This window comes from Musca vetustissima, unplaced genomic scaffold (assembly GCF_032173495.1).
Source record: "Musca vetustissima isolate MV318-11 ecotype Yass unplaced genomic scaffold, APGP_CSIRO_Mvet_v1 utg587125, whole genome shotgun sequence".
NCBI classification, from domain to species: domain Eukaryota; kingdom Metazoa; phylum Arthropoda; class Insecta; order Diptera; family Muscidae; genus Musca; species Musca vetustissima.
Genome location: NW_026879114.1, coordinates 10,270 through 22,772, shown reverse-complemented (window position 1 = coordinate 22,772; position 12,503 = coordinate 10,270). Strand labels below are relative to the sequence as shown.

Sequence of the window (12,503 nt, the reverse complement as noted above, 5' to 3'; positions counted from 1 at the left end):
TCTGGAACGAATCTTGTAAACTATTTTTTTTAAGTCCCAATTTAGATTAGGCGAGGGCAAGGGGAATAGAAATGAAAAAAAATTGCTCGTACCGACAATTTTCTGGCAATTCGTTTTGTGTATTTCGTATTTGTTGACATTTTATGTAAAAAAAACAACAAATAAAAAAATATTTTGGAAACCGAATTGCCTTTTATAGACGCATAAAGCAAGTTCAAAAGAGAACGATAAAAATTGACGCAAGTAAACTCGCCTAATATAAATCAGGACTAATTATCAGTATTTTTTCATAATTTCTTGTTCAAAAAAAATGTCAAGCCATTTAGTTCCTTTGGCAGAAATTAGCAAACGATTATCGCAAAAATTAAATCCCTCCGCCTTGCGAAAAATACGACATGCCCATATAACTTTAGTTCAATTGCAGCAGAGGGCTATTTTGGAGAAGTACGGAGAATATGATTCCAATGGTCATATTGTGAAAAATAAAAACTATATTTCAACCCAAAATGCTGAATATTCTCCAAAACTGAATGATGACAGCGATGAATATTCTCTGGGAGAAGAAGAATTTGAAAAGGTAACAATTGAATGTGAAAAAGTGTCTGAAGATGCCTGGTTAGGATATTTCAATGGCTATGAAATATTGAATAGAGATGAAAAACTCCATTTAAATGGAAACAAGCAATGTGTGGAACTTGATCATAAAAATTGTGATATTGGTACCTTGGAAGAATACTTACGTGAAGGTATTTGCTGCTTTTATGTGGATTTATTTTTGGGTAGCGAAATCGATAAACAAAAATTGATTTTCAATTTACGAAATTGTGAAATGAAAATATCTGAAGAATTGGGGTTTCCCGTGAATGTCAGCTTGTTTGCCATGTTAAGTCCTCGTTGTCAATACACAGGGATATTCACAGAGCCAAATGATGTTTATAAAATCGAAAAGGGTGAACTACTCACCTTAACTACAGATCGTCAGTATTCTTTAAAAGGGAGCAAAACGAAGATCTACGTAAATGGACGTTTTCTAATTGATGAATGCCACTTGGGTGATTTTATTCTGATTGGTCACACTCTTCAAGTTCGTATAATTTCCATTATCTCCGGGGATCTAAACTGTGAGGTAATGCAACCAGGTATATTACATTCAAAATCTCCCGTACGTTTTCCTGGTAGATGCAATCGCAGTAGAGTTTCAGTTGAAGAAATTGAGGATATTACATTTGCCCGGGAAATGGGTATCAATGTATTGGTGTCCTATATACCGGGCACTGAATTATATTTGAAGGAGTTACAGGAGGTGCTACAACTTTTGGAATGTGAAAATATGCGTCTTGGTTGCAGAGTGGTGTTAAATGAAATCCACAATAGTGAAGATGTACAATGGATAGTGGATGGTTATGATATGTTTGTTATGGAATACACCATGGCTCCTAAACAAGAGGAATATCAAGGAAATTCATTACAGCATGCTGCCACAGATTCTCAGATTTTGTATCTATCATCCGCAGCTAAAGATTTTATAAGGAATATCTACCAACAAAAGAAGGCCATAATTATGAATACCACGCTCATTGCAAAAAATCAGCTTTTTGTGGATCCAAACAACTGGTATGAGATTTTCTATTATGCCGATAAATATATATTTAAAGCTGATCAGGGTGGTCATGAATCATTTCGTTTTCATTTATTACAACGTGCTGTATTCCAACACATAATTCCATCGCTGTGGTCCTCCACACCGTTGTATTGTGATGAATCTCAAAGTGGCAGTGATAGTATTGCCAGGGCCTGTGTAGCATCATCGCTGGAATGTAATGCCGCAGCAATACTTATATGTGCCGTTTTACCTGATATGTCAATTAAACTTGCACACTTTCGTCCAAAAGTTCCAATTCATTTCATATCTCCAACAAAGTCATCTGCTGATTTTGTGTCTCTTTATCACAATGTAATATATCTTTATCAGAATATGGCGAAGAGACATCGTGAATTTGTGTTGAAGGGTTTTCTTTGTGGTCTGTCGTATTTGCATTGCCGAAAACTTGCAACAGAAGGTCAAAATGTCATATTAATGTATAGCCATGACGAGTGTTCCGATTTACCAGATAAATATGCAATTTTTAAATTTAATAATAGAAATTTGTTGGAAAATCTAAATCAATTGTTATTCAAATAAATTAAATGCAAAAGACGAACTCCACCTTGAGTAGATAACAAACTACAATTTTTAGTGGATATGCTATACCCAATGGGCAAATACCCGGAAAATTGGTTAAATACCAAATTTTGGTAAGGTCATTTTTATCAATTGGCGACACTTTACAATCAAATTGGCTGTAATTTGGCACAGAGAGTTCCCTACGGTTACTACATGTATTCATGTAAAAATTTAGCGACGTATGTCCACATTAAATCGAGAGGTATGGTTATATGGTGGCTATATCAAAACATGGACCCAGAGTCTCCATTTTCCATACCAGTATCCATTTTTATATTAAAACCAGTAAGGAAAGTAGTAAAGTCGGACGGGGCCGACTATATGATACCCTTCACCACTATAGGTATATTAAAGAGGACTATTAACATGAAATTGGATGAAATGAAATATGTGATATTTATCTAAATGTGGATCTACCTAGATCTATCCATAAAGTATGTAAATCGACTTCAAACAAATCTAAATAGGTCATCCGTTGGGCTATGTCTGTACTTCTACAAATCGCAACTACGTAATTCTATGCTCAATTTAGTAAGTTGTGCAAAATTTGATGTCAATCTGATTAACTGAGGAGTTTGATGCCCAATTTACTTGAAATCGGGCGAAAATATATATGAAAGCTCTATCCAAATATTAAGCGATTTCAAACAAACTTGTCACAGGTTAGGTTATACTAATTTCAGAACGTTTTGTTCCTATCAGTCCACTGGTTCCTTGGTGCCAGTGGACTGAATCTGGACCGATTGTCACGAAACAAGGCAGACATCACTCTAGGCTCAATTCAGTACGTTATGCCAAATTTCGAAAGATATATAGTGACTTTGGTGCACTATTTACATGAAATCGGACGAAATCGGACGATTGTCTCGAAACTTGGCAGACATCACTCTAGGCTCAATTCAGTACGTTATGCCAAATTTCGTGCAAATCGAAAGACATATAGGGACTTTATGGCACCATTTAAATTTACTAAATCTGGACCGATTTTCTCGAAACGTGGCAGACATCACTCTAGGCTTAATTCAGTACGATATTCCAAATTTTGTGCAAATCGAAAGATATAAAGGGACTTTGGGGGCACCATTTACATGAAATCGGACGAAACTATGTATGGGAGGTATATCTAAATCTGAACCGATTTTCTCAAACCTTGGCAGACATCATTCTAGGCTCAACTCAGTACGTTATGCCAAATTTCGTGCAAATCGAAAGATATATAGGGACTTTGGGCCACCACTTATATGAAATCGGACGAAACTATATATGGGAGCTATATCTAAATCTGAACCGATTTTCTCAAAACTTGGCAGACATCATTCTAGGCTCAATTCAGTGCGTTATGCCAATTTTTTTGCAAATTGAAGGATATATAGGGACTTTGGGGGCACCATTTACATGAAATCGGACGAAACTATGTATGGGAGGTATATCTAAATCTGAACCGATTTTCTCAAACCTTGGCAGACATCATTCTAGGCTCAACCCAGTACGTTATCCCAAATTTCGTGCAAATCGAAAGATATATAGGGACTTTGGTGCACCATTTACATGAAATCGGACGAAACTATATATGGGAGCTATATCTAAATCTTGACCGATTTTCACGAAACTTGGCAGACATCATTCTAGACCTAAATGATTAGGCTGTACCAAATTTCGTGCAAATCGAAAGATATATAGGGACCGTTTACATTAAATCGGTTAAATATATATATGGGAGCTATATCTAAATCTGAAACGATTTTTCAATAGGGTTCGTCCTTGGGCCAAACAAATGAGCTGTGCCAAATTTCATCCAATTCGGATCATAAATGCGACCTGTACTTTGCTCACAAAAACAGACAGACGGACGGACGGACATGCACAAATCGACTTAGAAAGTGATTCTATGCATATTCTCAAAAGGAACCATGTGTCTATCTCGTTTCCTTTTGCCTGTTACAAACATATGCACAAAGACATAATACCCTGTACCACAGTGTGGTGAAGGGTATAAATATGTGGACCAAATTTTGGCAACCCACGTCTACTGATTCCCCAATTAATTAGTTTATACCCAATATTTGGGTAAATACTAGGTTTTTTACCCACATGTTTAAATTATTATGAAACTGAAACTGAATCGAGTTTATAACAGAGGAAATATTTTTATAACAGAGGAAATATTTGGAAATATTGGAGATACCCAAATAAATACCCCCAAATGGGTATTGACCCGGTAAATACCATCTCAAATCATTTTCAATACCTAGCATCCTTGGAGTAGTACCAAATTGTAAATCGCAATCTTAAATATTGCGAGCAGTCTAGCTATAATTATACTTTGATTGGATTGGTATTTTTGCTTATCTCCGACACATTGTTTTTCTAAATTCGCCGCAGGTTGTGGCCCTTGCTAATGACTGTGGAGACTTGATATGCTTATGTATGACATATAGATGGCGATGTGCGAAATACATGTTCGCAAACCTTTTATAGTAAATTCGAAATGTTAGTCTATCACTGAACGGCATTATCGACATTGGTAACTAATTGAACAACGGTTTTCCCTGTTTCCAGCTATTCGGGTAATAGATGGCGCCCATTTCGCTGGATATCGGATATATTGTACAACCATCATAATGAAGCAAAATAATACAGAAGAGAATACGAATTAAAATAGATTAACTGACTGACTTAATGATTCATCAATGCCCAGACGAAGCTAAAAATCTTGAAATTCCGTATGAGTGTCTCTATTCATCCGAAGGTGTCAGATAAAACAATCTACAGGTCGCATTTATGATACGAATTGGATGAAATGTGCACTGCCCACTTATTTGGCCCAGAAACGAACCCTATTGGATTTAACGAAATTCCGTTCTGATTTGGATATAACTCCCATATATAGGTTTGTCCGATTCCCCAATAGTTCAACGATGTCACATTTTTGTTCCGATTGAGACAAAATTTGACACAGTGAACTGAATAAGCTTATGTAAATGGTGCACCAATTTCTAGAATAATAAATCTATATAGTTTCGTCCGACTTTATGTAAATCGGTAAAATCGCACACATATCCCAAAGTTTGTGCGATTAAGACGAAATGTGGAATGTGTGTAGGATTTGAATTTGAATGCTCACTTCTGATGGATGGTATATCGATCACCTCTGAATCGTGTTTTCTTATGTGTTTTTGTTTAGTATATAAACACCTCTTTCATTTCCTATACCAATATATATAAATGAGTTGCGTTATAAGTGACTGACTGATCATCAACGCAAAGGCGAAGCGGCTAAAGCTAGAAACATAAAATTTGGCATGTAGGTCGGGCTTGGTGCGTAGGCGTGTGATAAGGCAGGGTCTTTTTAAAATTCGTACTAAAGGTCACTAAAAAGTACAAAGAACTGTGGGAATGGTTAGGCGTGGAAGTCTGAAATTTGGTACGTAGCTTTGTCTATGACGATCGAAGTGGAATGTGTAAAAAAAAATTTAAATTTAGTACTAAGAGGTACTAAAAAGTACTAAACATTATATTTGAACGGAATAGGTAGATTTACAAATCTTGGTATGCAGCTTAAACTAATCCAAATATAATGATTTGCAAAAATAAGTACTAAAATGGTACTAAAAAGTACTAAAACTGTATAACACCAGAACGGTGGAACTCTGAAATTTAGTATGCAGGTTTTTCAATGATAAGCAAATTTTGGAAATTAGTACTAAAGGTACTAAAATGTACTAAATATTATATTGAATAGAATAGATTGGGGTAGATAACTAAAATTTGGTATATAGTCTAAGCTATTACAAAGAGAATGATGTGCAAAGTATTTTTTAGTACTATAATTGTACTAAATAGTACTAAAAACTGTATTACGCTGGAACGGATAGAACTACAACTCTGAAATTTGATATGCAGCTTTGTCAATGATAAACAAATCAGAATGTGCGAACACATTTTGGAAATAAGTTCTAAAGGTACTAAAAAGTACTAAATATTATACTACGACCGAACAGGTAGGGATAGATATCTGAAATTTGGTATGAACCCAATGTACCAAATTTCTGCAAATTCGGTTGAAAACCGCGCTCAAGAACCCTAAAATACCGAAAATTGGGGGGTACCGTTATATGGGGGCTTCCCGAAAAATTTACCTATATTTATAATTTTTAGTATAGAGATTTGCTACCCAATAAGAACTCAAAGTACCGAATTTCAGCGAATTCGGTAGAAAAATGCGATCAAACCACCCAAAATAAGACAAAATTGGGAATACCCTTATATGGGTGCTATCCGAAAATATGGACCCATATTTATAATTTTTAGTGGATACGTTTAGTACCCAATAAGAACTCAATGTATTAAATTTCAGCGAATTCAGTTGAAAAACGAGCTCAAGAACCTCAAAATACCGAAAATTGGGGGATACCATTATATGGGAGCTATGCCTAAACGTGGGCCGATAAAGCCCATCTTCGAACTTGACCTGCCTGCAGTCAAAAGACGACTGCAAAATTTTGGCGATCTATCTCAATTCGTTTAGACGCTAGAGTGATTACAACAGACAGACAGACAGACAGACGGACATGGCTATATCGTCATAGAATTTTACGCTGATCAAGTATAGGGTCTATAGGGTCGGAAATGACTATTTCGATGAGTTACAAACGGAAAAACAAAATTAATATACCCTCCATACTATGGTGGAGGGTATAAAAAACGTATCATGGTACTATTTACGTTGGTCCATTGGAGGGTTCGAGAAAATAGTACACTTTCATAAAATATAAAACTAAATAAGTTGTACTCGATTTAGTAGGATAGAGCATCAAGCATCTAAAATTTTCTTAAAAAATTGAAGACATAAAACTTATAATTAAAATGTTTAAAATTTATATTTAATCCAAAAGTTTATTGTGTAGTTAAATAATTGTGTTTTTTTAACTATAACCAGTATGGAAAGTTGTAAAGTCGGACGGGGCCGACTATATGATACCCTTCACCACTTTAGGTATATTCAACAGATGAATCCTAACAGACGTCGCATTTTTAAAGAACCAGTAAAATGAAATTGGATCCATAAACATGTCATTCTGCAAACGATACTAAATTTTTCATTTGGTCAGATATAGAAGCTATATCTAAATCTGAACCGATTTTTACGAAACTAAACACGCATCATTCTAGACCTAATTCATTACGCTGTGCTAAATTTCGTGCAAACCGAAAGATATTAAGGGACTTTGGTACACTATTTACATTAAATCGGACGAAAATATATATGGGAACTATATCTAAATCTGAACCGATTTTCACAAAACTTAACACACATCATTCTAGACCTTATTCATTACGCCGTGCTAAATTTCATGCAAATCGAAAGATATATAGGGATTTTGGTGCACCATTTACATTAAATAGGACAAAAATATATATGGGATCTATATCTAACTCTGGACCGATTTTCATTCTAGACCTAATTCAGTACGCTGTACCAAATTTCGTGCAAATCAAAATATATATAGAGACTTGTGTACATCATTTATATTAAATCGGACGGATATATATATACATATATATATATATATATATATATATATATATATATAATATATATATATAAATATATATATAAATATATATATATATATATATATGGGATCTTTGTCTAAATCTGGACCGATTTTCAGGAAACTTAACACACATCATTCTAGACCTAGACAGTGTACTGCCAAATTTCGTGCAAATCGAAAGATATATAGGGACTTTGGTACACAATTTACCTAAAATCGGACGAAGATATATATGGGAGCTATATCTAAATCTGAACCGATTTTCCCGAAACTTAGCACACATCATTCGAGAGTTAATGGAATACGATACGCTAAATTTCGTGCAAATAGAAAAATATATAGAGACTTTGGTGGACCATTTACATTGAATCGGGCGAACCTATATATGGGAGCTATATCTAAATCTGAACCGATTTTCATGAAACTCAGCACACATCATTTTAGGCCTAATTCATTACGCTGTGCCAAATTTCGTGCAAATCGAAATATATATAGGGACTTTGGTGGACCATTTACATTGAATCGGGTGAACCTATATATGGGAGCTATATCTAAATCTGAACCGATTTTCATGAAACTCAGCACACATCATTCTGGGCCTAATTCATTACGATTTGCCAAATTTCGGAAGATTCGGAAGATATATAGGGACTTTTTACATTAAATCGGACGAATATATATATGGGAGCTATATCTAAATCTGAACCGATTTTTCCCAATTTCAATAGGGTTCGTCCTTGGGCCAAATAAGTGACATATGCCAAATTTCATTCCAATCAGATTATAAATGCGACCTGTACTTTGTTCACAAAAATACATGGACGGACGGACGGACAGACGGACGGACATTCGTAAATCGACTCAGAAAGTGATTCTATGCATATTCTCAAAAGGAACCATGTGTCTATCTCGTTTCCTTTTGCCTGTTACAAACATATGCACAAAGACATAATACCCTGTACCACAATGTGGTGAAGGGTATAAAAAGCTTCGCTAACAACGTAGCGGCCCTATACTAGTATACATATATTAGGTATATATCTATGTTGTATTTAACTTGAATAAAATCATTCACTTTGACAAATTTTCTATCAGTATTCCCCCTGTTAAAGTTTATGCAAAGTTCGAACCTATAACATCCCCATCATTCTGAATAGAATATATCAGTTTGAAATTATATTTTCGCTGTACATAATTTTATAAGAGTACACAAACATATGTCAGGTTACAACAATTCGTGTTTTATGTAAGCCTCCAACACCAGCTATTTTTATTGAAAATAGCAAACATCAGACATTTCGAAAACAGGTTCGTCGTAAGTGTCTGAATATTTTCTATTGACGACAACAAGAAAGGCAACCATTCAGTCAGTCGTTGCTGGTTGGCTGTGTCTATACTTATTTGAGTTTATTTGGACAGATGTTGGTTGAGAAAACCCCAATAACAACAATAAGAGAAATATCTTAAGTGCAAAGTAATCAAATGACAGTTGCAGATAAATTATGTATCAATTAAGACATAATATCTTCAACGAGTTTACCATTCAATCTACAACCATTTCCATTTATAATAACAATTGCGGTCGTCAAATTCTGGTCACGCAGTCCCAACGTCCGCCAGCCACAGCATGTCAGTCACGAGTGTGGGCCACTCGATCAGATGAATAGATGATGTGCCGACAATAATATACCGATGACGCCATTAGCACATGAATGGACAGCTCAACGAGTAAACTCTTACACAGTTATGTACATTCGTACTACATGTAGGTCCTTGGCCATCAACAGATCGATCCATTATCACTGAATACCACTTTGGTGTGTGTGTGTGTTCTAAGGTTACCATCAAAACGAAAACAAAGTTGAAACTAAGGCAGCCAAAGGCTATACATTTCATCATCATCTTCATAATCAACATCACCGTCGTTGCCTTTTGAACTTTTCATTGAAAGAACACAGAGCAGAGTTTCGGCATTTTTGTTTTGTTGTAAATTGAATTTCATGCCATTTTGGAGGATTTTTACCATTTGGATGATTTGCAAAATTTCTTTACCGCACAACAGTGCATATTCTTAATCGATAACCTTTAAGCGTTTTTTCTTGCTTGCCAACCAGATAGATTGATGCAGAGCGTTTGATGTGGAAAAATCTTAAAGCTTTAAGCAGAATAACTTACAATATCTTGTCATGCTCCAAATGCATACATTTGTTTTTCGAAACTTATGTTTATATTCTCCGCTACAATATGGAGGGTGTATTTCTTTTGTTGTTCCCCTTGCAACATCTCGAAATAAATAACGCATGGGCATTCAAAATATTTAAAATCAGTCGGAGGCTTTATATGAAGAATATGTAAAACCAGCAAGGAAAGAAATAAAGTCGTACTGGGCCGACTATATGATACCATTCACCACTTTGGGTATTTTGTACATATCGACGCCTCCGAATCATAGTATGCTAAGTCTTATCAAACATCATTCTAGACTCAATTCAGTATGCTATGCCAAATTTCGTGAAAATCAAAGGATATAAAGGAACTTTGATGCACCATTTACATAAAATCGGACGAAAATATATATGGGAGCTATATCGAATCTGAACCGATTTTTCCGAGACTTACCACACATCATTCCAGACTCAATTCAGTGGACTATGCCAACTTTTATGCAAAGGATATATAGGGACTTTGGTGCACTATTTACCTAAAATCGAACAAAAATATATATGAGAGCTATATCTAAATCTGAACCGATTTTCCCGAAACTCGCCACTCATCATACTAAACTCAATTCAATACGCTATGCCAAATTTTGTGCAAATCGAAGAATATAAAGGGACTTTGGTGCACTATTTACCTAAAATCGGACGAAAATCAGTACACTATGCCAAATTTCATGAAAATCAAAGGATATAAAGGAACTTTGATGCACCATTTACATAAAATCGGACGATAATATATATGGGAGCTATATCGAAATCGGAACCGATTTTCACGAAACTTAGCACACATCAGTCTAGACTTAATTGAGTACGCTGTACCATATGTCGCCCAAATCGAAAGCTATTTAGGGACTTTATTGCACCATTTACCTTAAATCGTAGGAAAATATATATGGGAGCTATATCTAAATCTGAACCGATTTTTCCCAATTTTAATAGGGTTTCGATCGTTTAGTTTCGATCGTCACGTCGGAAGTTCGTGGGACTTTATAAAGTAGTAACGCAAGTGAATGTCAAAATTTTTGACGCCCGGCGCATTGTATAGGCGAATCTCTACATTATTTTTCATCGACAATTTTCTCCCCCAAATGAACCGATAGCGCTGTTGAAGATCTTTCCATTATTAACGTTAAAATAACTTACAATCAGACTCTTAGTTGAGCTTGGAAATTTTGCGCAGACAGGCCTATATTTTGGTATAGCCTGTAAGGATCTATTCTCACGTTCAGTCTTTAGAAGTTTTTTAGCCGTACCGAAGTTTCAGACAAATTGTTGATATAGATCAATTTTTTGACTATTCCAGATATAGATGTCCCGCCCTATACAGTATTGCAAAAAATTTTGATACTGGTCCATGGTTTGACTAATAGTTGTTCCCGAAAAAAATCAATATAGTCCAATACAATGATCCCGCTAAATTTTCGTTATGTTGAAGTTTGTAGCTCTGTTTAAGGGAACCCCCCCCCCCCATTCACGATTTTAATTTTTCAAGATTTTCAATGGGCTGGTAAATCAATACCAATGATTGTTAAGGTCTGTAACTTTACACATATATATTTGAAGATTTAAAATGAAAAAAAAAAATAATTTACAAAAATTGTTTGTTGTTTTGTTGTTGTTTTCTGTAATTAAAGAAAAATCCTTATTTTCACTGGAACATCGTAATCCGAAAATTCCAACGGTGTTAGAAAGAGTACATGTCTGGCTCTCGTATGAACTAGGATTATTGACTTCGCTCTAAAATTAACAAAATGGCGGTTTAAAGTTTGAGAAGCCCTTCAGCCGTCACTTGATATTGACACAATAAATCGGCTATATCTTCAAGAGTTCTTGAGATTTTCATTTGAAATTTTGTAGGGACATTCTTTAATTAGTGTAGATTCGAATTATATCAACAAAATGTTTGACCCCGAGAATGGGGGGGTCCCCTTAAATGTATTTTACCTAATTTTCACATTCTATAATTCGGTATAAATTTATTTATATAATGGTTCCGAGCGATTTAAAGAAATGGTCATCACAAAAAGCACTGTAAATTTCGGCCAAAACAGGCCAAAATCTATAAAATGTGAACGGTAAATTTTAACCGATATATACCATTACTTATCCACCACCGTCACCGTCAACATGGTCTTTGTTTTTGTTATTCTTAATCAAAATAGTAAGCTGACTGACAGCCAAGCGTTTTCTTATATATTTCACAATGTCTATGTCTACTTTGTTATTCTGACACTAAGAAATTTTCATTTGCCAAAAATGATGTGGTCGGTGGAGAGATTCTCACGTTTTCTTTGGCCAGAAAACATAAACAAAGAACCACTTAGAATGACCTACAAAGTAAGGCCAGCGTTACTTGAGGCATATCATGAAATTTATGAACGGCATAGTTATTTTGCTATTGAATCCTAAGGGTAGAACATTAAGAAGGTCGGTGGTATATGTAAATAACTATAAATAGATATAATATATAGAAAAAAAATTATATACATTATTAAGCGACTA

The 12,503-nt window shown here is 35.0% G+C and overlaps 1 protein-coding gene across 1 annotated transcript; it reads left to right on the top strand.

The window, feature by feature from the left end:
- Nucleotides 1–310: 310 nt before the first annotated feature.
- On the top strand, nucleotides 311–2,182 carry LOC133323933 (uncharacterized). Its single transcript, XM_061532836.1, has one exon. The coding sequence runs from the start codon at nucleotides 311–313 to the stop codon at nucleotides 2,180–2,182; it is 1,872 nt and encodes a 623-aa protein (XP_061388820.1).
- Nucleotides 2,183–12,503: the final 10,321 nt, after the last annotated feature.